At 35.6% G+C, this 24562-nt stretch overlaps 4 protein-coding genes across 4 annotated transcripts; 1 reads left to right on the top strand and 3 right to left on the bottom strand.

Annotated features, from left to right (window-relative positions):
* Positions 1-2112: 2112 nt before the first annotated feature.
* Positions 2113-3530, bottom strand: LOC137809381 (uncharacterized). Its single transcript, XM_068610501.1, has 3 exons — positions 3446-3530; positions 2332-3392; positions 2113-2259 (listed from the first exon to the last, which is right to left on the bottom strand). Exons 1-3 carry the CDS (start codon positions 3528-3530, stop codon positions 2113-2115), a joined length of 1293 nt encoding a protein of 430 aa, XP_068466602.1.
* Positions 3531-3653: 123 nt separating this feature from the next.
* LOC137809380 (PKS-NRPS hybrid synthetase cheA-like) lies at positions 3654-4979 on the bottom strand. Its single transcript, XM_068610500.1, has 3 exons — positions 4845-4979; positions 4221-4756; positions 3654-4104 (listed from the first exon to the last, which is right to left on the bottom strand). The coding sequence occupies exons 1-3, from the start codon at positions 4977-4979 to the stop codon at positions 3654-3656; spliced, it is 1122 nt and encodes a 373-aa protein (XP_068466601.1).
* Positions 4980-6072: 1093 nt separating this feature from the next.
* On the top strand, positions 6073-10201 carry LOC137811532 (ribulose-1,5 bisphosphate carboxylase/oxygenase large subunit N-methyltransferase, chloroplastic). Its single transcript, XM_068613322.1, has 6 exons — positions 6073-6731; positions 6833-6861; positions 7018-7229; positions 7436-7561; positions 8834-9238; positions 9641-10201. Exons 1-6 carry the CDS (start codon positions 6253-6255, stop codon positions 9857-9859), a joined length of 1470 nt encoding a protein of 489 aa, XP_068469423.1. The 5' UTR covers positions 6073-6252; the 3' UTR covers positions 9860-10201.
* LOC137811531 (rhamnogalacturonan I rhamnosyltransferase 1) lies at positions 10159-22650 on the bottom strand. Its single transcript, XM_068613321.1, has 9 exons — positions 22166-22650; positions 21745-22043; positions 14456-14523; positions 14285-14373; positions 14040-14202; positions 12662-12951; positions 12078-12282; positions 11051-11208; positions 10159-10707 (listed from the first exon to the last, which is right to left on the bottom strand). The coding sequence occupies exons 2-9, from the start codon at positions 22001-22003 to the stop codon at positions 10434-10436; spliced, it is 1506 nt and encodes a 501-aa protein (XP_068469422.1). The 5' UTR covers positions 22004-22043; positions 22166-22650; the 3' UTR covers positions 10159-10433.
* Positions 22651-24562: the final 1912 nt, after the last annotated feature.

The following is a 24562-nucleotide window of genomic DNA, read 5'->3' as shown; positions in this document are numbered from 1 at the left end:
ACATTATGTAGCCAGACAGTTGTGGAATGGTTTGGTAAGTAATGAAAGATAATTTTTTGTATTTAGTATGCATCTATTTATTGATGATATATGTTGATTATTGTAGGATCGTGGTGAGTTGAAGGTGGTTTCACATGGGAGGAAGATAAATAAGTTAGGAGAACCTCATGAGCGCATACAAGCTGCTGTAGAATTGTCTGGCTTAGGTGGTCTTCATGCTAGTTATGAGAGTTTAGACCGAGGACTGATGTGTGCTTTTGTAGAGAGGTGGCATGCAGAGACAAACAATTTTCACTTACCGGTTGGGGAGATGACCATCACTCTTGATGATGTGTCAAATTTGCTGCATTTACCCATTGTCGGTCATTTTTACACGCAGGAAACCTTAGATTCAGATTCGACGAATGATTTATTGGTAGAATCCCTCCGTGTTGACCGTGCACTTGCATCTGAAGAAACAAGACACTGCCGAGGATCTCATGTGCGCTTGAGTTGACTAAGAGATGTGTATGAAGACGCATGCTCAATGAGGCAGTGGACTGTGGCTGCCAGAGCATACTTACTTCACCTTGTCGGTTGCACTATTTTTGCGGACAAGAGTGCTACATCAGTCAGTGTGTTTTATCTTGGATTTTTTGTTGATTTGAGGCTTACCGGGGGATATTCTTAGGCAACAGCTACCCTAACTCACATGTATGAGCAGCTAGGAGATTGTAGTTATGCAAACACTAAGCAACTAGCTGGTTATGCGACATTGCTGCAGGGGTGGATTTATGAGCACTTCCCGTCTATAAGGATGAGACCTATGCAAGCATTGTATTCTGAAGACCAACCTCGGTGTAGGTTGTATGATGCTGGAAAAGGTACTTCAATTGTTGTTGTTCGATCACAGTTAGGTACATTGACACCAGCTTCCATTCGGTTTTGTCCATACAACGAGCATAGGGAAGAACGTCCATTCGAGTGGATTTCCTTATTCTGTGGTTATTTGAGGCTTGGAAATTGGACACAGTTGCACATGCCAGAACGTGTTTTGCGTCAGTATGGCTATACACAGATCATCCCTCGCAACCCATCTGTACTTGGACATGGTCATCCGGATACAAATGGATGGACCGTCAATGGTTACATTTCAATGATTATGTCATACATGACTATGCCATAGCACCTCATCCTGATGCTTGCGTTCAAGAGTACATGGCTTGGTTTAGATCTGTATCACATCCATATGTGATTAATACGGATGAGGATGACCGTCCTGTACCGGTACCCTCAAATGCACGTTATCACGAAGCAGTGTCAAGTCATCCTGAGGAGTCACATCCTGCTCTGGTATGCTTCTAACCTTGTTAACGTATTAATTTGTATTATCTTTTTCTAATAGTATGTCATTCATGCTTGTAGGGTATTTGTCGTAGAATTACATAAACATATCAACCATTACTTGATCATGGCGATGTCGTGGAGGGCAGCCCTGTTTGGGAAGGCATACAAGCAGCCATTATGTTAGCACGAGGAGCGACTGATGAAAGAGCTATTTATGTCAGGAGACATGCACGTAGGAATGATTGACAATGTATTAGGATAATGTATTAGGATTTCTTTTTATGTAATATTTTTATCCATGACAATGTGTTTGAACCTTATCTATATGTTTCAATATGGATTTTATAATTGAACTTTATCGATTTTTGCTTCATGTTACTTCTGTTTTAGTAGACACCTCACTCACTTCCGGACATTGACATTTGTAGACACCTCACTGGCTTTCGGATATTTTTATCCGTAGACACCTCACACACTTCCAGATATTTTTATCTGCACACATAAATGTGGCTTCCGGATATATTTATCCGCAGACAGCATTTACACTTCCGGATATTTTTATCCGTAGACTACTGTTTAAGTTATGGATATTAAAATCCGCAAGCACTTCACTGACTTTCGGATATGGCCATCCGTATGCTCCTCATAATTGTGTAGGACAGCTCCAAAATCTATTCAACATTGCAAATGTACTGAATACATAACCATTTCAAATGTACTAAATACATAACCATTGCAAATGTACATTCAATTACGCTAAACATGCATCTATTACAAATGTTATGATTACAAATATCGTCTAATGGACATTAGTTGGGTATAAACTTGTATCCGGCTAGTGTAGTATGTTGACCAAGTTTGGACCGCCGGATAACGATGTGATGCCCACAATATATCCGTAGGTGGAATTGGACAATCATCTTTGAGCTTGACCTATAAAGGTAATAAATATAAGGTACATAAATCTTAATTTAGCACATAAATCTTGATTGGTTTAGTTTATACCTGCACAAAATTATTTTCGTGGACATGCCCAATTGCAATGATTCGATGATGACGAAAGTTACTTGGTGCTTGGGTTCTTAAAGGAAAAATACTCAATGATTGTAACATGGACAAATAAACAAGAATGACATTATACCGATTTGCAATAACATATCCCATGTCTGGAATTGTCATCCACTTATCTATTCCTGCTTGCAAGTACAATTGAGAAACAAGGTTAAATAAAGAAATGCAATGTAAAAATGAAATGGTGTTAGTGGTCGGTACCATAGACATGTGTTCCACTAGAAGTGACTTCTTCAAGTATTCATATCTATCATCACCACTAAAGAGTTGAACATATTCTTGTCTCCATTCACTTAGTTGTTTTAACAAATTTATTCGAACAACAACCCATGACTCCTCTTCCATTCCCAATTGGGCAGGAACAACACGGTAGCCACAATGGCCATCAGCCTTAACGTTAACAACATCAACAATATATGGATGATACCCTACAGGGAACTGATCAAGGAAAGGAATACATTTTGCTGGTACAATTTCTGGTAAGCTTTCTTCATTAGATTTTTTGCTTGCACAACTATCATGTTGTGAGTGTAAGAAATCCACATGTTCAAAATAAGAAGGGATTCGCTTAGTTGATCTCATGAATTTGGTAGGACGAGACATCTTTACAGCACCTTTTGTTTTCACCTTATGATCTGGTGCGTAAATAGATGTCTTCTCTGGAAAGGCAATCTCCTGCAATTTACTTTTGATGTTAACCTTACCTGCAACATCCAACTCTTTAAACCGCTTCGCGATGACCTCAAACTCTTTATCAATTGACAACTCAGATGAAGATTCTTCAGTTGCAATGTCTTCAAAGCTTAAACGAGTCCACATCACATGTACTGATTTAAGTGGTATGCTACCAACACCAAATGAAGCCAATTGACACGCACAAGGAAGACCACGAGTACATGTAAGACTACATTCACACCTACTTTTATCAAACCCCACTGATTTAACCCTATCAAGCTCTTCCGAAATAAGGTTCAAAGCATATTTAGACACAAAACCTAACAATTTTTTTAAGTTGTAACCTTAAACCGATGTCCAACCACACGCAAACTCTTTTGGAATGAAGCTTTGATTGCATTATGTTGTAAAATAATCATCTTATTGATGGAATCCCAGTAGAAACATAAATCCCCCATCGAATTCGGAAGAACTCTCTTTAGGCTCCAGTGTGCCGCCTCAACTCTGTTACTTGTTGTGTTTCCTAAGTGCATCAACTTATCTATCCATGCCTTGACAAATTTTTCTTTATGTGGACGTAATCATGTATCCATCACATAATCAACAAATATAGGCCATGGAGAATAGACAACTCGAAGAGCATTGACACGATCTTCAAAGGCCTCAACAATATCACAATCCACAACAGATCCCCACACTTCCATTACTTGATCCCATGCCTCTCTTGGATGCACCAACATTTTACATTTTGCTTTCACATTTTTATCAATGTGAAACCGACAGAGCAAATTATAAGCTTCAGGAAACACCATTCTAATTGCATTCATTAAGGCAACATCTCTATCACATACCACCACCCTAGGGCATGAATCAACTCTCAAAAACAACCCTTTAAGTCTGTCAAGGGCCCAAAAAAAATTATTTTCCTTTTCTGCTGCTAGTAAACAAAATGCAACGGAGAAAGTCAAACCTGTAGACGTAATCCCAACAGCCTCAAGTAACGACATCCTATACTTGTTCGTCTTGTACGTACTATCATTAATATGACAATATTAAATGAGTTCACTAGTTTTACTGAATCTGGGTGTGTCCAAAATATATCTTGCACAATATTAGAGACCTCATCACACCTACACCAACGCACGTACCTGTCTCGCTCCAGTAACAACATCAGTTGTTGCATTTCTGTTCTGTGACCTCGTTGTGATCTTCTATGAACAGTGATTGCATTATAAACCTGCTTAATCGTTGTCACATTCTTCTCATTTCTCTCTTTCATGGTTAGTAAAATATTTCTTAGCTTCACCGAAGTTTTACTCATATCCTCAACCATAACCTTTTCCTCTAACCTTAACCTTCCAGCATACGGATGACCCACCATTGTCTCTGCCAAGTCATGATTGTGAGAACCACAAATTAATTCAACCATCCACCCTTGACCACCTTTGACTGGTTTGCCTTGCAATCTGAAAGGACACTCACACTTCCTACTTCCAGTTCGACTGACATCTACTTCTTTTTTATACCGTCTGTATTTACCTCCTCTCTCACAACCTAACAATACATAGGTCATCCTTCCTCGTTGGCCCGTCCATGTATCTGACCTTAATATAACAATGACAAACCCATAACTATAGCCAACACTTCTCGCCCACTCTAACAGCTCATCTCGATCACGAAATACCTACAATAACATATGCCAAATTTAAAAATAATTCATAAAAAACACATTCACAACCCAACATTGACCATACCTCATTTGTAGAAAATACCTCACTACATTCATGTGTCCTGTGGTCATTATCTAATGCGTTATAACTTATTGACTGCTCCAGATCAACATCATCTAATCCATCCCACACATCAATCTCCCCTAAAACTCCCATGTATGACTCTGTTGTATCCATTCGGCTGTTGAAAAAAATTAACACTTAGCTTCCGGATAAATAAATCCATAACCAAAAAAATATCAACAGTTAGCTTCTGGATATATATATTCGGATTGCATAAACTAGTTCTGGATATGTACATCCATAAGACAATGATGAACTACGGATATCAGCGTCCGGAAGCAACGATCCACAGTTCTGGATATTAATATCCGTATTGAAAATTTTGACTTCCGGATATTAATATCCGTAAGCAAAAAAACAGAATTCTGGATTCCGATATCCGGGACCAGCTGAACTCGAACAAAAACCAGAAACGAACGAAAATGGATTACTTACCTCATTAACTTGGCAAACGAAGCTTATACTGAATGTCCGTGCACAACAATGAATGTAACTTCCTCTTTTGCAGCTCAAAGCAAAGCTTCACACATCCATGAACTTCCTCTTCCTCACCATTCAATGTTTTCAAAAGTGAAGAAGACAAGGGCATTGTAGAATTTTTAAAAATATGTCGGGTGCCAGTCACAATTGATTGGGTGCAGGAAGCAATTGTCCAACAAATGACTTCCCGCATCCCATCATTCTTAGAAAAGATCATTTTATTCTTTTTAAAAATGACTTATGGATTACTCTTTCCCAAAATATTTTCGAAACATATAACACATTTTATGAATTATGTATTTACTATTTTGGAAAAGATATTCCAAAATGATTTTTTGTCTTCCAAATTTCCTATTCTGAAAACATATTTTTCTTACCGAACCCCTATTCCAGAAATACTTTTTGCTTACAGAATCCTTATTCTGGAATCATTCAGAAGTATCAAGGGTAATTATGGTATTGAGGGTAATTATGGTATTGCATAAAATGTATGGGTGCAGGAAGAAATACCCTCAAGTGGGTTAGTCACAGGACGTGGCTTGTGGCAGAAAAAAAAACCAATTTAACTTAAGCCTCTTTTTATCTTTTTATATATATATTATTTCTTTCAATATTTTGTTGTCTCTATCTTTGAATTCAATTTCAATATTTATTTTGTTTAAGTCATCAATAATTAAAATTAAGAACTAAACACTATTTATTAAAAAAATTAATTACTTATCTAAATAAAAGTGTTTCAATGTGTATTTAGCTATTTAGTCCAAAAAGCAATAAAAAAAAGGTGAACTGGTTGTAGCAGCAGCAAGATGGAAAGAACCTTATCCACATCCGCAACGTAGGAGAGGATCGAAGTCTGGTCTTAGAAACACAACACAGCACAATATACAAAAGCAGTAACCAGAGAAAAATGGCTAGTGTCTTTCCTGCATGTTCAGGTTCTGCTTCTCTTTTTCAAGGCACAAACTTCTTCCCCTTTGCAGCCAAGGGGTCTCCTCTACACCTAAAAACCCCACTCTCTGCTAAATGTGTAGCTTCTCTGGGAACTGAGATATCAGTGCCTCCAGCAGTTGACACTTTCTGGCAGTGGCTCAAGGAAGAGGGTGTTGTCTCTCGCAAAACACCAGTGAAGCCTGGTATGGGGCCAGAAGGCCTAGGATTGGTTGCACTCAAAGACATTTCTAGGAATGAGGTTGTGTTACAGGTGCCCAAGAGGCTATGGATTAACCCTGATGCTGTGGCAGCTTCAGAGATTGGGAAAGTGTGTAGTGGATTGAAGCCTTGGTTGGCTGTTGTGTTGTTTCTTATAAGAGAGAGGTCAAAGGATGATTCTCTTTGGAAGCACTACTTCAGTATTCTGCCCAAGGAAACTGGCTCTACTATATATTGGTGGGTTTCTTTTGGTTTGCTTGTTAAACATGTTTAATGGGGATTTTGGTTGTTTTCATGTGGTTGGTTGATTTAGTTGGTAATTGGTTATTCCAGTGCAGGTCAGAGGAGGAGCTCTCAGAGCTACAAGGTTAGTTAGTTACTTGGTTGTGTCAATGTTTTAATGCAAAATAATGTAAATAAATGGTGAAAAGATTGTGCTTTTTGGAGTAGTTAGTTACCTTTGGAAATGCTTGTTTTGTGCTGAGGTTTTCAGTACTACTACTGATTCAACTGATTTGTGTAGGGACTCAACTTCTAAGCACAACACTGAGTGTGAAAGAGTATGTAAAGAGCGAATTTAGGAGAGTGGAAAAAGAAATTATACTCCCTAATAAGAAGCTTTTCCCTTCTCCTATTACCATTGATGAATTTTTCTGGGCATTTGGAATTCTAAGATCAAGAGCATTTTCTCGCCTTCGCAATGAAAATCTAGTTGTGATTCCATTTGCTGACTTGGTAAGGTCCTTTTCATTTTCTCTCTTCTGTCGTGAGCGTACCAATTTACTTGTTTGGAGATCAAATGAAGAAAAATCTGTCAAATTAAGAGGAATAACTGTGAAAGGAGTAGATATTACAGGAAGACCAACTTTTACTCCTTGAAGTGCACACATTACTTGTTTTGTGTCTGAAATTGTATTTTCCAAATTGAATTTGTGGGTCAGATAAACCATAGTGCCAGAGTGACTACAGATGATCATGCTTATGAAATTAAAGGAGCAGCAGGCCTTTTCTCCTGGGATTACCTATTTTCCCTAAGGAGCCCCCTTGCCCTCAAGGCTGGGGACCAGGTAAAGTACCCTTGCCTCTATTTTTTTTTTCTTCTCACTTTTTAACCATGATGCAATTTTACCAAGAATTTCTCGAAATTGATAGTTTTTGAGAAATTTACCTTATAATTGTTCCAAAATAACACAATTTTATTGTGAAAAAGTCATGAGAATTTGTGTTTGATCGACACTATATTGATTAATCTTAATTTAAGTTTTTTTTTTTTAATTTGAATAAAGTGGTATGACACTGACACGATCTCTAATATAATTTGATGCACACAACAATTGTTTTATTGTAATTTGATTATAATAATTATAAATAAATACATTATGGAGGTTAATGTAAATTGTTATAAATTTAAATTAAAACATGAATAAAAAAATAGAATTGTTATCAATTATAACAAATAACATGTTCCCAATTTTAATATGGTAGTTTGAAATATTTTTTTTATCTAAACACAGTGTGAAGTGATGAAACATCTACTATTTCAATAATTGTTTTAGTAAAAGCAAACTTATTTATACATAATGCGTAAGGGGTGCATGACTTATATAAAAACAATCGAAATCATGTCTTCTGTGTAAAACTTCATCCAAAATAAAAAGAAAACAAATTAATCAAATTTGTATGGCCAAACACGACTTTTCCTCTTTAGACACAATTTCATTTTGACAAATCTAAAGTCATATTCTACTTACATAACTTCTTCACAATGAGGTTTTGTGGCATGACTTACCATATGGATAAATTTTCTAAAAATTGCTAATTTTGGTAAATTCTTTGTAAAATTGCATCATTTTCGTTAAAAAAAAACCTATTATATACTTTAATAATAAATGTATCAATGTCCATGTAAGGAGTTTTAGCCGATAGGGGCATGATAGTATCTAAGAAGCTTATATATGAACTAGCAAGCCAGCTCTTATTAGTCAAAGGAAAACGAAGTGTGTTACGAACCAGGACATGTTTGAACAAACTTTTCCGTAATATTTTTCAAAGAGAAAAAGAAATAAGAAGAAAATGAAATGAACTTCTCCATAACTTAAAATTATGAACAAATTGTAAAACTTCTCTCATTAGTTTCTCTACATTTTTAATGTTTTACTTGTTGCTTAAGCTAATAATCTGATGAAGAATTTCATTTCATTTTTTCTTTTTATTTTGTATAAGTCCTTAAGGAGAACATTGTCAATGTTGTATTTAGAAGAAGAATCCGTGCAATTGGTGACATAAAATACAATGGTAATATACTTACACATAACAATGGAAGGAACTTTTTACTGTAGGTGTATATCCAATATGATTTGAATAAAAGCAATGCCGAACTGGCTCTGGACTACGGTTTCATTGAACCAAATGCAGACCGGAATGCATATACCTTGACACTGCAGATATCTGAGTCAGACCCCTTTTTTGGTGACAAACTGGACATTGCTGAGTCCAATGGTTTTGGTGAGACAGCATACTTTGACATCTTCTACAACCGCCCACTTCCACCAGGGCTGCTTCCATATCTGAGATTAGTGGCTCTAGGGGGCACTGATGCTTTCCTTTTGGAGTCAATATTTAGAAATTCCATTTGGGGTCATCTTGAATTGCCTGTGAGCCGTGACAATGAGGAGCTAATATGCAGAGTGATTAGAGAGACCTGCAAAACTGCCCTTGCTGCTTATCATACAACCATTGAAGAGGTATGATTTGTATATTACTTTTAAGGGAGGAAAACCATGCACATTAAAACATTGCCCTCTAGTTTATAGGTATAAAGTATCTATATATCCGCATCACGGGCACTTCTAGAGGAACCACATGACATCCTACAATGCACATTCATAGTGTGTGTGGAAGAGAGGAGAAAAAATATGGATTATAAAGCATTTTCATTTGTTTGATGGGAAAGAATGTGGAAGGCAAAGGAACAAAACAAGCAGTCTTTTAGAAAGAAAATTTTAAATTTTTCTTTACTTCCATTTTCTCTCCAATTCATATTTTTTCTCAAATCACTTTCTTTCCTCCCAATGGAAAGGAACCTATGTGAAAATTTTGATGCTGATTGAGTTCTGCAAATAACTAACAAAGCACGTGAATGGCAGGATCAAAAGTTGAAAGCAGCAAAGCTAGATTCAAGACTTGCTATAGCCGTGGGAATAAGAGAAGGGGAGAAGCAGCTTCTGCAGCAAATTGACGATATCTTTAAGGAGAAAGAATTGGAATTGGCCGAGTTAGAATATTATCAAGAAAGGAGGCTCAAGGACCTTGGACTTTGCGGGGAAAATGGTGATATCCTAGGGGACCTTGGAAAATTCTTTTAGGAGAAAGAAGCAGAAGCATTTGCACCAGTTAAGGACACGCTTTTGTCTCCATTTCCAAAGGACGAGAAACATGAACTCCTGTTAAATCACAGAAGGAGGCTTCCAAGACGAATCCATGGCATGCATCCAATTTATCTTTGAAGAGGATCATAATCAAGTTTTTGACTCGCCCCCCTTTATTACAATCTATTACTTGATTGTTGTTTGTAAAGAGGAAGATGCAGTGAACTTCTAGAATGGCTTATCTTAATTTAAGGCTGCAACATTAAAAATTGTTATATAGCGATACTGAACTCAAATTTGGATAAATAAATAAATTAATTAAGGGTGAAATTGAAGATACATCTTTGCATGCCTCAATAGAAGCAGATATTTCCCTTTCTCTTTTTTTTTTCTTTTTTTTTCCTCTTTCTTTTCCATGGTTCTCTACAAATTCATGTGTACATATACTTAAAAAGGTCATCATGATGTGTACAGCACTGGAGCCATTAAGTGGGAAGGAGCCGTTCATAAATTCCTCTTTTAAAATGGTTGTTGGAAAGAAAAGTGCATTTTTACATTATGCAGCTCGTACTCATTGTATTTGACTGGAGTTAAGAGCACCTAGCAAGTCATCACACTTTGTTCCCTCGCAGAGGCACTCGTAAGGGTTGGCATAGAAATAATCTTCTTCCTTTGGCTTGTCTGCTTCAACTCTACGTCGAGTTGGTTGTCCCATTCTTCTTTCATGAACATTCCGCACAGCATTTGCAAACTCATTCCATGGAAGGGTTCCATTCTGATGCATATCAAGCAATTCTACAAGCTTTTTCCGATCCAATAAGATGGACTTTTTAAAGCCAGAATACCTGCAGGAGGACAAATTATAATTTATTTTGTGGTTTTTTTATCAAGGCTACTGTAGGTGAGTAAACCATCATTTTTACTCCTGAAAAATGTATGACATCACATTAGTCCCTGAAATCATGGAAATTCCAAATAAATATGAAATTTCCAGTTGTTTCATTAAAGTACTTGAACTTAATACTTCCTGTTAATTTGGTTAAAATTATGTGATACTATTACTCCAGTCCCATTTTTTTTTAAAAAAAATTGGGCTATATACACTTTTAGGGACCCAAATGGTGGTTTACTTGCCTTGGCCTTCTAATATAAATCAAAATTGCAAGTAACAAGAGAGTGCATGCACACCTGCGGTGGCCTTCGACAAGTTTTGCCATGTTACCATAATATGTTGGAACAAAGGTGTTACTCGCTACAGAAACAATAAAATCCAAAGCTGCCATTTGTGATGAATGATTCCGAAACTGCTGCAACTCATCATTGGCCAGCAATGTCTCTTTCTTAATCTGAAAGTCAAAAGAATATTGAGAAAAGCAGAAACCATGATAAGAGAGAATACACTATGTCAGGTAGGTAAAGAATATACAATTTCTTTCAAAAGTATTTTGTTGAATTTGTAAAATAATATTTGTCATATGAACTGTAAATGGACAATTCTGCAGAATCCCCTGAAATCCATTATAGCATTTTATTAAATCTGAGTTAAAAACACATGTCAACTCATAAGATATTACTATCTTTGCCACGGTTTGTAATCCTTATCTCAGCTTAAAGCTTCTGGTGAATCAGTGGGATTGTCAAGTAAAATAGAGGATTGGTGGGGTCGTGTGATCCCACTGTGTTACAATGTGGTCCGGTTTTTTCACTTAAACTGAAAAACCCATGGGAAACCTATTTTTGACCCAGTTCTACTGAAACCTGAATACTTTTTTCTGCCGCATCTCTCTTGTAGTTCTTGTGGACCTCTCGTTCTGCCTAGTGCATTATTGCTTCTGTCTCTTATCTCTCGTCTACTCTCCATTCTGTTTTGATTCTGATGATATTTTGTGTTTGGAGTTGTTAAATTAAGTTGTTACTAGTTTATGAGTTATGTATGACCTTATGATTTAAGTTTAAGCAAGGGTTTTGCAGTGATTTAAAGTCCTTTCTCTCTTATTTGTTATTTTATATGCATTACATATAAATTTATATTCACATACATATATTGGATTTGGTAGGCTCTTTCAAACCGTGTAATGATCCAATGATTTACGATCTTTAGCTCCCTTCTAGATCCTAAGTAGCTTCTCAATTTTAACTATTTAGATTATATCAAATACGGAACCGCCAAAATATAAACAGAAATGACGTGGGAATGGGGTGTTGGTGAACCTACAATTCTTGGAAAAGCAGCTCTCAGTTGTGCTAATCTACGTTCACCACCATAAATTTCACCAGCTGCAAGATATATTGGTGTCTCCCTATCAAAACCCAAGGCTTGCAGAATTAAGGCTGCTTCCTCTGGTGTCAAAGGACAGAGACCCTGTAATCTCCTTTCTTCAGACACTATCTCCTTTTCTCTCCACGAAGGGAATGCATACCTGAATTACTCAAGCAAGATCAAAATTTTATGAGATAGACCCTTCTTATGCCAGCTCATTACAAATAACTTTGACAACATGAATATTTTTTTTATGGAGGTAACTAATGTGTATTGTCAAAGTATGCAAAAATCAACATGTCAGGTTACTCGTGAACTACAGATACACTGCTCTCCTCCATGCAAATAGCATCCGGGACTCTCTAGGATAGAACAGGAGGCATAATTAACCGTCTAGAATCAATGGCATTAAGCTATGATAGAGAAAAAAAATTCTAGTGATCAACATCTTCTCCAGCAACTGTCAGGTAAGAAGCACCTACCTCTTACAAAAACCAATCCATAAATATATGTACAGTAAAACAAGAAATATATAATACCTCATCCGCTTGAGCTCCTCAGCTTCTTCATTAGTGCAACCAAGCGTACAACCTGAGAAAGCCAGCATGTCCATCTCATATCTCAGATGCAATGCCACAAAGGGTCCATTTTTACTCAGTATCCGAATCAATTTTTGGCCCAAATTCTCAAGTTCAGGCGTGAATTTAAGTGCCTGGAAATTTACACGACACCTAAGTTTTTGTAGATCTAGTGGGAGACCATTGTTCGCTAGACGAGCATCTGTTTTGTTGAAATGTACCACCTTATGTTTGCCAAAAAGCGGAAGAATCTGCAGTGTGGAGTCCACGGCATCGAATTAAACTCAAGACATGTATAACTCAAAACGAGAGAGGGAGGAAGAGAATACAATCATGATTCTGATAATACAATCAATACAACCCTAAACATCATCTGTCTACTGTATCCTGTATTTTCCTCTTCATATTTTATTTCCTCTCAAAGGACAAGAGAGTAATAATGCATCTAGTAATTTACAAATTACCAGTTCACAGTTGATAATTGCCATCCTCTCAAAAACTTTAGGAGAAAGGGGGGGGGAGTGTCAAGTCTTTCAGTGAAGAAGATCATATAGCCAAAAATCCAATGGGTATTGATAAAGAGAAACAAGAACTTCAAAGTTGTCAGATGGAACAAATCCATAGTTACCATTTCTTCATTCACCCGCATGGACACGTGTAAAAAATTAGAGAATCAATTTATTACTCAGACAAATATTAGCCCTTTTGTGGAACTCCTAATTTATATACAAGTGATCCCTGTTTTTATAGTCTAGACGCATCTAATAACAAAATCAAGAGGACAACTCTACCGCATGCACAAGTGCATACTGGCAATCAGACAAAATTATAATTCAGATTAGACATCCATAATAATTGATACTTCTATCCCATTTAATTTGGCAAGAATACAATTTCTGACATTTGTCATCTGCCTTGCCATCATTATCAAGTAATAAAACTTAGATAAGATGACCATTACAAGCCTACAATCACTGTTCCAAGACATACTTTAAAACTTCCTTCCATGACAGAGAAGACAATTTAGGGAAATGTTTGGATACTAGACAAATATAACTGTATATTACCCTAAAACTAGACCTTCAATATAAATCTGACGGGTCTAAGGAAATATCCACTAAAAAGCAATCTGATCAGAAAACACAGTCTTCCCTTGTAAAATGTTAAAGAAGCATACAGTCCAAAGACGTTAAATATTCTTGTCTTAGAACTGAATAGAGGTTAAGGTGAAGAATCATTAATCAATCATTTTATCAAACCTTAAATTAGCAAATAAGAGAGCTTGATTAACATACAGTACATAGTTTTAGCCCAAATGCAGCTTATAGAATCTGCTCACCTGCTCCATGTAATACTTTTCATTTGACCAACTAATAGGAGGCATCTTCAGAATAGTCTGCTCACTTTTCCTACTAAACCTTTTGGGCACTCTTTTCACTATTCGAACTTCATCTTGTAGAGAATCAATGAAATGTCTCACGTCAAAAATGTCCTCAAAATTGCTGAAAAAAGAAAACTACAAAACTTTAAAATGATATGGAAGCCAATAGATAATACTCTTCATTTTAAAAACAAATGATATACCTTGGATCTGCCCAAAATGATTTTTTATCAAGCTCTGGAACAACCAATGTGAGATTCAAAAGTCGAGAAATGGCCACCATGTCACAAATCTGAAATGCCAAATCTGCTATATGAACATTTAAGATTATCATAGACAAGGAACAGAGAACTAGCAGCAAAGAAGATACAAACCGCTGCACGCATTTGATTCAAGCCCCCATTGCAGTAGACTCTCAGAAAACCATTACTTGTATAATTTCCTGAAATATTTCAGGTCACAAGGCTTTTAATATTTACAGGAATGTGTAAAAATGGTATAAAATTCAACTAATATCCTATCCATCAAACCATATATTAATATGCATTGATTTATATTATATATACTTCATTCACGTAGTCTTTTTGAAAATTAAGAATACCCAACATTGAAAATCAAATGATAAGGCAACCAAGATGTTCATGGTCGTGGGAGCCCATCTAAAACAAGACACATTTTGATCCAGCAATTGGGCAACTATCTATGTTATTAATATCCAAAACAAAACGTGCAAGTGAAGAGAAAACTGCCTCAAGTGAATAGATACAAATATATCACAATTAATATATATAGATTCATTTTATAAAATAAGTTAAAATGGAAACACATAAATGCTAGATGTTGAGTTTTATGTAAGGATAATGTGAAATTGGCTCTTCTAAAGTGAGAAATTCACTTAAGAAAGTACAATGAGATGTGTTGGAGATCCAACATCGACTAGAGATAAGAACATTTTATAGTATATATGTGGGTGCAAATCTCACCTTATAAGCCGGTTTTATGAGATTAAGTTAGATTTAAAGTCCACTTTTTAATAAGGGATCAGAGCCATTTTGAGTCTATCCTAGCGTCACCCGCTATTGAGCCATTATCAGACCACGCATAATATATAGTTCCACGCACGAGTTGGTAGCCTCGGCGTGAGGGGTTTGTTAGAAATCTCACATCGACTAGAGATAAGGACATTTCATAGTATATATGTGGGTGCAAACCTCATCTTATAAGCCGGTTTTATAAGGTTGAGTTAGGCTTAAAGTTCACTTTTTAATAAGATAAGATGATATACCTGTTGGTTAGAAAATCAACTAAAAATTTGAACCAAGTACAAAATTTATTATGCATTTACATACATTTAATCACAATCTTAATGGTTGGTGTCTCATTCAATGGCCTTAGATTCTCACTTTTTGTTTGGAAAATAAGAACTAATTCTCCCTCCTTGGTGTTGATACAAAATGGGCACTTGTGGCAGCAATAAGGAGACAAAAGAAAGAAAATAGAACAAAATAGAATAATGAAGAGAATTTTTAATGTGGAAAAACTTTCTCAACTTGAGAAATAAAAACCCACGAGACCTAGTCCAAAAAATGTCTCCACTATAAAAGTAGAATTACAATATTCATTTCTCTCACTTTGAAGGTAACACTTAATCTCATCCAACAAGGACGAAATGTAATATCTCTCTAGCCTTTCACTAGGATTTCTAATCTCACGCTATAGTGGATAACAACTCTCTCATTTACTCTCTATGTTGCTCTTCTCACTTGCTTTCATTTCTCTTCCTCACAAATACTCTTTATATAGAGAAGGAGAGAAAGACTTCTTTATAAAGAGATAATGGATAATTAATACTTGTTACATTTTCAAGATACCTTGAAAAGATTATCTTCAACTTTCTAGGTTGAACTTCATAGCCTTCAAGAGAGATATAATTTCAAGACTTTGGAATGACCGTCTTTGAATATATTCAATGGATCAATTATCAAGATTCATTGATCATGGTCTCCTATTAAATTAAGGAGGGATATCCAACAAACCTCTCCCTTCCCGACTTAATTGAGAGTATCAATAATCCAGCTCCCATACAACAGTTTGTTAGATTCTTAACTCAAATTCCCTTGGTCAACATGTCAGACCATTTGTCATCTATATGAACCTTCTCTATAGCTGCAGCTCTCCATTTTCCAAAGCATTTCGTATCCAATGATGACGATAATCAATGTGCTTTGTTCGAGAATGAAATGAAAGATTCTTAACTATGTTTGGTTGTCAATGGAGAACATATCTTTCTTGAACATGACCCAATTCATGCAAGAGATTTTTCATATATTTTACCTCTTTGTCAGCTTCAGATGCGGCAATGTACTCTGCTTCAGTTGTTGATAAAGCAACACATCTTTGTAACTTGGATTGCTAAGATACAGCTACCCCTACGTTAGATACCCTGATGTGGATTTTTTGGGATCTATATCTCTAGTCATGTTTGAATTCGTGTATCCAACCAACATAAGATCTTCATTACCAAAACATAAACATATTTTGGTAATTCCCATCAAATATCTCAATATTCACTTCACTGCATTCCAATGCGCTCTTCTCCAGGATTGGACAAGAATCGACTTACAACACCAATTGCATGGGCAATATATGGTCTTGTTCAAATCATGGCGTGCATTAGGCTTCCTACCATAGAAGAATAACACTCTGCTCATCTCTTTCTTTTCTCCTATTGCATTGTGCTTAGCTTGAAATGTTCGGCAAGTGGAACACTAACAGGTTTTGCCTTATCCATGTTGAATCTCTTGAGAACTTTCTCAATGTACTTCTCTTGTTATAGCCATATCAACTTCTTGGAGCAATCTCTGCTCACCTTCATCCCAAGGATCTGCTTTGCAGCTTTGCAGGACATAAGTCTTTCATGAAAAAAGAATTGCTTAAAACGTTCTTTAAACTAGCAATCTTGGTTTTATGTTGTCCAATGATCAATATATCATCAACATATAATAGTAGGATAATAAAGTTTCCATCTTCATACCTCTTGATGAACACACAATGGTCAACAATTGTCTTTTTGAAACTGTGCTTGGTCATGAAGGATTCAAACTTCTTATACCATTGTCTGGATGCTTGTTTCAGACCATACAAACTCTTCTTCAGATGATACACTAAGTGTTCATTACCTGGTTCTTCATAGCCTTCTAATTGCTCCATATAGATTTCTTCTTTGATGTGTCCATATAGGAAAGTTGTTTTTACATCAAGTTGTTCAACTTCTAGGTCTAGGCTAGCTGCTATACCCAATGGTACTCTTATGGAGGAATACTTTACCACTGGAGAGAATATCTCATCAAAATCAACTCATTTCCTCTGATTGCACCCTTTCACTACAATTCGAGTTTTGTACCTTGGTGTCAAGCTTTCTTCTTCAATTTTAAGCTTGTGCACCCATTTGTTTTTCAAGGCTTTTCTTCCTGTAGGTAACTCCATCAGATCATAAGTATGGTTCTCATGTAAAAAGCTCATCTCTTCTTCCATGGCTTTGATCCACTCCCCTTTCTCAATTGACTCCATAGCCTCTGAGAAGTTTTGAGGTTCACCATTATCTATCAAAGTAATATAATCTTCTTTAGGATACTTTGATGATGCCATTGTTCTTCTTCTTTTAGACCGTCTCAATTCAACTTGCATTTGTTGCTCTTGTGGCTTAGGTTCTTGTAGTATTTGAGGATCTAACATTATTTGACCATGATCTGGTTGTTCATCAGTCTGTTCAGGAACTTGGTGAGCATGATCTGTTTGTTGATCTATTTGATCAGGATCTAGCTATTGAGGAATCTCTACCCCTGAATCAATGTGAACTTTGGACTTGCACTGATTTTTCTTTTGAATATCTTTGATTTGATCAGTTGATCCTCAAAGAACACAACATCTCTGCTTCTAACAATTTTCTTATTTATAGGATCCCACAATTTGTACCCAAATTCATCATTTGGGGACCCAAAGTATATGCACTCCTTGGTCTTAGCATCTAGCTTTTTTCTTTCATTCTTTGGAATATGAGCAAAGGCTCTGCATCCAAATACTCTCAGATGGTTGAAGAATGTCTTCTCCTTGTACCATACTACCTCTGGAATCTCTCCATCTAGAGGTCTTGAAGGTTTCAGGTTTATCTTATCAACTACAATCTTTATTACTTCACCCCAAAACGACTTAGGGAGGTTAGCACCTTGTAACTTGCATATGACTTTCTATTCAATAGTACGAAACATTCTTTTGGCTACTCCATTCAGTCGAGGAGTCTTTGGTGGTGTCTTCATCATTCTGGTGCTATACATCTTGCAATAGGCTTCAAAAGTACCACAGTACTCTCCACCATTGTCTGCTTTCAGACACCTAAGCTTTTTTCCAGTATCACGCTCCACTAAAGCATGAAATTCTTTAAATACTAACAATACTTGATTTTTTGTTTTCAGCAAGTACACCCATACTCTTCTTGAGTGATCATCAATAAATGTAACAAAGTAGTAGGCTCCACCAAGAGATTTGTATGCAAAAGTTCAAGTACCTCATGTTTCCTAGAGGAATTGCCTGATTTATGAAAATTGACTCTGCATTGTTTACCATAAATGCAATCAGTACAAGATTCTAAGATTTGACCTTTTATACCTGGTAAGTGGTTTTAGGCAAGGAGTGCTTTCTCACTTATATGCCCCAATTGTTTGCGCCAAAGATCTTTGGAGTCTCTAGCAAGACTTGCTTCTCTAGAACAAATTCTTTCTTGCATAGTGTAAAGGGATCCTTCCTTCGAACCTATGGCAATGACTAGGTTCCCTTTTGCTAGTTTCCACTTTCCAGTACCAAAGTGACTTATAAAACCAACATCATCCAACTTACCCATTGAGATAAGGTTGAAATAAATTTCTGGAACATGCCTAACTTCCTTCAGTACAAGCTTGTTTCATGTGTCGGTTAGTAACACGATATCACCAATACCTACAATCTTGCTTGTAACATGGATCCCATTTTCACAGTACCCTAGTCACCTTTCTTGTAATATGAAAAGAAATCTTCATGTGGACTTACATGGAAAGAGGCACCAGAGTCAACGATCCAAGAGCAATTACCATATGCAACTTTTAGGTAATTGTCTTCTCCAATAAGAAAAACATCATTGTCTACAACAACGGTTATGGTTAGAGTACAGTCCTTCTTCTTTGGATCAACTAAGTCTAGATGGACATTTTCGACTTTTTGGTCTTTCTTCAGAAATTAGCACATTATTGTTCTTGTGCGAGATTGAGAATAGCCTTTGGCTTTGCTTTTGTTTCTCCCACGAGTTTCACCTCTTTCTCGTTTATCTATAACATTTGCTTCATATTGAAAATTTGTACTTTTTTCTTTTCTTCTGAATTCTTCATTCAACATACTGTCTGAAGCAGTTTCCATTGAGATCTTTCCATGAGACTGAGTTGTTGAGCATGACTACAACTTTTTGGCAACAAACTAAGTAGCAAAGTGCCTAGAACTCATCATCAATCTTCATATCTATCTTTGTTAATTGATTGACAAGACCCTTGAATGAATTCAAGTGCTCCATCATACTTTGACTATCCGTGTACTCAAGTTTCACCAGTCTTCTAACAATAGATGCTTTATTTCTTGGAGTTTTCTTTTGAATCGTAGATTCAAGTTTTGACCACAACTCATAAGCATTTGTGTATGTGGACACATGCTCAAACAAACTTATATCAATATAATTTCAAATCATTGCAACAACATTTTGATTCAAAAGTTTCCAATTTTTATCACTCTTACCTTCTAGCTTGTTTTTGCAAGAAATAGGTTCATGCATATCCTTACAGTATAAGTGATCCTCCATTATGGGCTTCCAATAGGAATAGTTGTTTGCTGTCAACTTGAACATATCTCCATCAGTAATGACTCATTCCATCTTATATTAGAACCAAGTTCTGATACCACTATTGGAAAAATTAGAACTAATTCTCCCTCCTTGGTGTAGATACAACATGGGTACTTGCGGAAACAATAAGCAGACAAAAGAAAATAAAACAAAATAGAATAATAACATCGAGAGTTTTTAACATGGGAAAACCTTCTCAACTTAAGAAATAAAAATCCACGAGACCTAATCCAAAAAATGTCTCCAATATGCGAGTAGGATTACAATATTTGTTTCTCTCCCTTTGAGGGTAACACTTAATCTCACCCAATAAGGATGAAATACAATATCTTTCTAGTCTCTCACTAGGATTTCTAATCTCACACTATGGTGGACAACAACTCTCTCATTTACTCTCTAAGTTGCTCCTCACTTGGTTTCATTTCTCTTTCTTACAAGTCCCTTTATATAGAGAATGAGATAAAGGTTTTCTCATAAAGAGATAATGGATAATTAATACTTGTTACATTTTCAAAATACCTTGAAAAGATTATCTTCAACTTTCTAGGTTGAACTTCACAGTCTTCAATTTCAATGGTTCAATTATCAAGATTTATTGGTCATGATCTCCCATTAAATTAAGAAGGAATTCCCAACACTTATTTCTCTAAAATGAATCTCTCATTTTGAAGGAGATAAATCCCTTACAAACTTGTCTTAAAATATGCAAGTACAAAGAAGGCAATCTATAGTTATAGTCTTATTTGTTTTCCAATTCCGTTAAGTGAATGAAGATTGTTGCAGACATCACATCCAAATTCAAGCTAAGTAAGAAATTGATAAATGCTTCATTGCTACAAGTATAATTTGTGATCACAAAAAGCCCATCAAGTTACACGAAAAATCTATTGAGCACCTATAGAATCAGAAAACTTGTATAGAGGCGATGGGCTGGTAGTGAAGAGTCAACAAGAGCCAAATATAAGTGCAGCTGAGAATCGAATATTGAGGTTGATCAGTAGATATACAAGAAAAGATATGAAAGGGAAATTGGCCTAATGTGTATCAGTTATGCGAGAAGGAAACCAAAAGATGCATCAATGAGAATATTAGATCAAACGGAAAATAATTAGACGGGTAAACTGTGTGGAGGAAGAGTCAAAAAGTCAGATTTTCAAACTTTTGGTCTTGGATAGAAACAAAGGCAAGAATCGATCGAGGTAACTGACTCACCTAGAAGAAAATAACCTGTTTTCTAAGGCCACCAACAGTATAAACTATAAATCAATTCATCCTTGGCAGGATTCCACAAAACATGATCGTAAATGCCAAATTAATATTGACTTCATAAATCATAATTCACTATTATATCTGCATTTAAAGTTGAAGGCATATATATTTCTCTTCTTCCTCCTCATAACTGAATGTGAAACCCATAAATCTACTTCATAACAAGCACCAATCCAGAAAACAAAAAACATTTTCTAAAAAATTCTACAACACATAAACATTCAGCACCGACTTTCATCTAAGCACGATCATCACCTCCAAACAACAAATACAACTTATATTCAATATGGATTTCACTGCTCAAATAATATTGGAAAATCTGAAGGCGAGAAATAGCGAGGAGATCTTCACAAATGAGTCACACACACGTAAGGTTGCATCATCACAGAACCGAAGCTACAGTTGTCCAAACCCACATCCATAATCCCTTAACCTCAAACCAAAACTACAAGCATGAAGTAAAGAAAAACTAACTTGGGGGAAGAAAAGTGGGAGGCGGATGAACAAGTTCATTATGTGCTTGGGGAGGACGTTGAATTGTGTGATGTATTCGACTTGTAATCCCCAAAAAGAAATGGGAACGCCATAGTTCACTCACTGTCACTAGCTGAAACAGACATGTCCACAGCACAATGCTTGAACACGCTCGGATGAACCAAACCCGCAAACGGCTCCTCGGAATCACAGCACTAGCACCCTGAAGCTTATCGCTCCTCCCCTGAACACCCTCCATTCCTCCGCCACACACCTCATTGCCACGTCATCACCACAACCTTCACACGGTTTCCAACAATCCAATTATAACAAAATCAACACAACACCACCCACAAAAACAAAACAAGAGAAAGTCATTCATAAACATTGCATTTACAATACCACAAAATTGAAGACTTACCCCAGATATAAACAATAATGGCACGAACTCAATCCGCACAGCTCGCCACCTTTGAAGAAATTGAAACGGACCCAGAATTGAATTTGAAGCGGGTGATTGCGGGCAAGGCTCAAAATAAGATATTTTTGTGCCCCAATTGGTTTAACAAAATTTGAAGCTCTTATTCAAGAATCAGAGACAGAGAGAGTGGGAAGAGAGAAAAGGAAGAGGTGTTGCGGAGAACGAAGATAGCGAGAACAAGGAGAGTATTATCAAAGAAAGACGATGACGATCAAATCGGAACAGTTAAACACAGAATATTCATGCAAATTTCTTCCCTTTCCTGGGTAAAACTTGTTTCTTTATCCCTAACGCTCTCCTCTTTTTTTCTTTCTGTTATTTTGTTCTACCCGACAATTCCAAAAGGAAATTAATGATGTCTATTTCTAGAAAAAAAATTATGTTAATTTTCTCTCTCACACTGGCTGATCAACCTTTGCATGAATTTGAATTTTGAAGTTGTCATGCATTTAATGTAGGACAAAAATTAACTTTTTAATTCAAATCACATTAACTTTTTTATTCCTTTTAGGTCTGTCCAATTATTTTTCTTTAAATTATTCATCACCATCTTATTGATACGAAGTAAATATAGTTATAAAATTTTGTGACCCGAAAGAAAAGGAAAGGTTGAGCTTTTTAGGACAAAGAAATATACAGGTTCTGCAAAAGATTGATTGCGAAGTAAGTCTCAGATTTATTTATGATAAGACAAAGTGACAAATGGCAGTGTAATTTTTTTTCTCTAATGCTCTTACTAAGAATATTCTGATGACATTTTTTTTGCTTTTGCCTAAAAGGATATTTATTTGTAAAGGAGATCAAGAAATAAAATGAATCATTTATCAAGAAAAGGATACAAATTATTGACTTGAAATTGAAATGCATATAAATTGCAAAGTCTGGTGACCATTCAAAAAGGTAAGGAAAAGATTCTATAACAGAACAAAGCCAAAAAGAAAATCATCCCAAGAGAAATTTAGCTTTCATAAACTTGTCACCAAATTGCAAAACGTGTCAGGTTTCCCTTTCATGACAAATCGGACTGTCATCACAACATAAAATAGAAAATAAAGGCCAAGCACAATGATATATTAGGCCAAAGATGTTTATGTATTAATTAAGCTAAACCCATCAATATTATGTATCTCAATTATTAAAGGACCATTGAAAAAGGAGGAATTTGGGTTTTGCCCATGTCCACTAGGGCTTGCTAGTATATGAAAAGGATAGAGATTTGGACATTTTACCTTCAATCTTCATGAATTAAAGAATAAGATTTGATTTCATTGCTAATTATTATAATCGTGCACTAAGAATAATCATTTAGTAATTGATGAAAGTTAGACTTGCATGTACTTATATGCATGAACTTTCTCTTACAAAAATGAAATCTTTAATATAAACATTATAAATATATATATATATATATATATTAATAGTATTTCTTTTAGATTTAATGTTTTTATTTTTATCAGAATGTCTCTCTTAATCACGTTTCTTTTATTATTTATATGATGATTCAAATTTAAAATCTTATTTAAGAAAATCAAACCTTATGTATTACTTGAATCGTATTATTAGAGTGATATATCCAGGTTTAGTAAATAGTGTTTAAATTAATAATATCATGTACTGTTTTAACAAATAATATTTTATTAATATTAGATTTGGCAGTAGTATATATTATTAGATAATACATGTTATTGTTAATATAAATTCATAATGTTTATATTACAATTCATACTATCAGAAGACTAATTACTAAGATAAAAATGAGAATTGGAGAATTGCAAAAACAAATTCTCCTCATAAATTCAAAGGCTATATTAGAATATCCACATGATACTACTACACAAGATTCCCATAGCCTCTTTTATCCATCCTCAATAGTCCATGTGAGAATTTTGTTAAACTTTTTCCATTGAAAAATCCTTCTCTGGAGCAATAATAAACTTTTTATACAAAGAAAAAACTGATGAGGATTTTATTACGAAGTGGACTTCAAGGCTAACTCAACCTCGTAAACCCGGCTCATAGGATTGAGGTTTGCACCCACTTATATACAATGAAAGTTTCTAATCTCTAATCGATGTGGGATCTCCAACAGATTTGTAGAAGTGCATAACTGCATGTTTCAATAACTATGACAATTTGATTCTCCTCCTAATTAAAAATACATCACAAACTTGAAAAAAAGTGAAAGTAACTATTTATTCATTTAACTTTTAACGTAGACTTGAAATAAACGCTCACTAAAATTCATTACTTCATTCGTTCACATCAACATAGGTTTATATTGTCAAGGTTTATTTCTTATATTATTGATCATTTGTAACATTCCCTAATAAATAACTT

The sequence above is a fragment of the Phaseolus vulgaris genome, chromosome 2 (genome assembly GCF_051622355.1).
Source record: "Phaseolus vulgaris cultivar YP4 chromosome 2, ASM5162235v1, whole genome shotgun sequence".
Lineage (NCBI taxonomy): Eukaryota > Viridiplantae > Streptophyta > Magnoliopsida > Fabales > Fabaceae > Phaseolus > Phaseolus vulgaris.
The sequence above is the reverse complement of the archived record's forward strand: the minus strand, read 5'-3'. Positions and strand labels throughout refer to the sequence as shown.

Coding starts and splice junctions, on each gene's coding strand:
- LOC137811532 (XM_068613322.1), top strand. CDS start 6,253: ATGGCTAGTGTCTTTCCTGCATGTTCAGGTTCTGCTTCTCTTTTTCAA. Junction 6,732..6,832: donor ACTGGCTCTACTATATATTG/GTGGGTTTCTTT, acceptor ATTCCAGTGCAG/GTCAGAGGAGGAGCTCTCAG. Junction 7,230..7,435: donor TGATTCCATTTGCTGACTTG/GTAAGGTCCTTT, acceptor TTTGTGGGTCAG/ATAAACCATAGTGCCAGAGT.
- LOC137811531 (XM_068613321.1), bottom strand. CDS start 22,003: ATGGAGGGTGTTCAGGGGAGGAGCGATAAGCTTCAGGGTGCTAGTGCT. Junction 14,374..14,455: donor TGAATCAAATGCGTGCAGCG/GTTTGTATCTTC, acceptor TTGGCATTTCAG/ATTTGTGACATGGTGGCCAT. Junction 12,952..14,039: donor AAAAGTATTACATGGAGCAG/GTGAGCAGATTC, acceptor TCCACACTGCAG/ATTCTTCCGCTTTTTGGCAA.
- LOC137809380 (XM_068610500.1), bottom strand. CDS start 4,979: ATGGATACAACAGAGTCATACATGGGAGTTTTAGGGGAGATTGATGTG. Junction 4,757..4,844: donor GGACACATGAATGTAGTGAG/GTATTTTCTACA, acceptor ATGTTATTGTAG/GTATTTCGTGATCGAGATGA. Junction 4,105..4,220: donor TTGTTACTGGAGCGAGACAG/GTACGTGCGTTG, acceptor TATTAATGATAG/TACGTACAAGACGAACAAGT.
- LOC137809381 (XM_068610501.1), bottom strand. CDS start 3,530: ATGGGGGATTTATGTTTCTACTGGGATTCCATCAATAAGATGATTATT. Junction 3,393..3,445: donor CAAAGCTTCATTCCAAAAGA/GTTTGCGTGTGG, acceptor AAAAATTGTTAG/GTTTTGTGTCTAAATATGCT. Junction 2,260..2,331: donor ACGAAAATAATTTTGTGCAG/GTATAAACTAAA, acceptor TTACCTTTATAG/GTCAAGCTCAAAGATGATTG.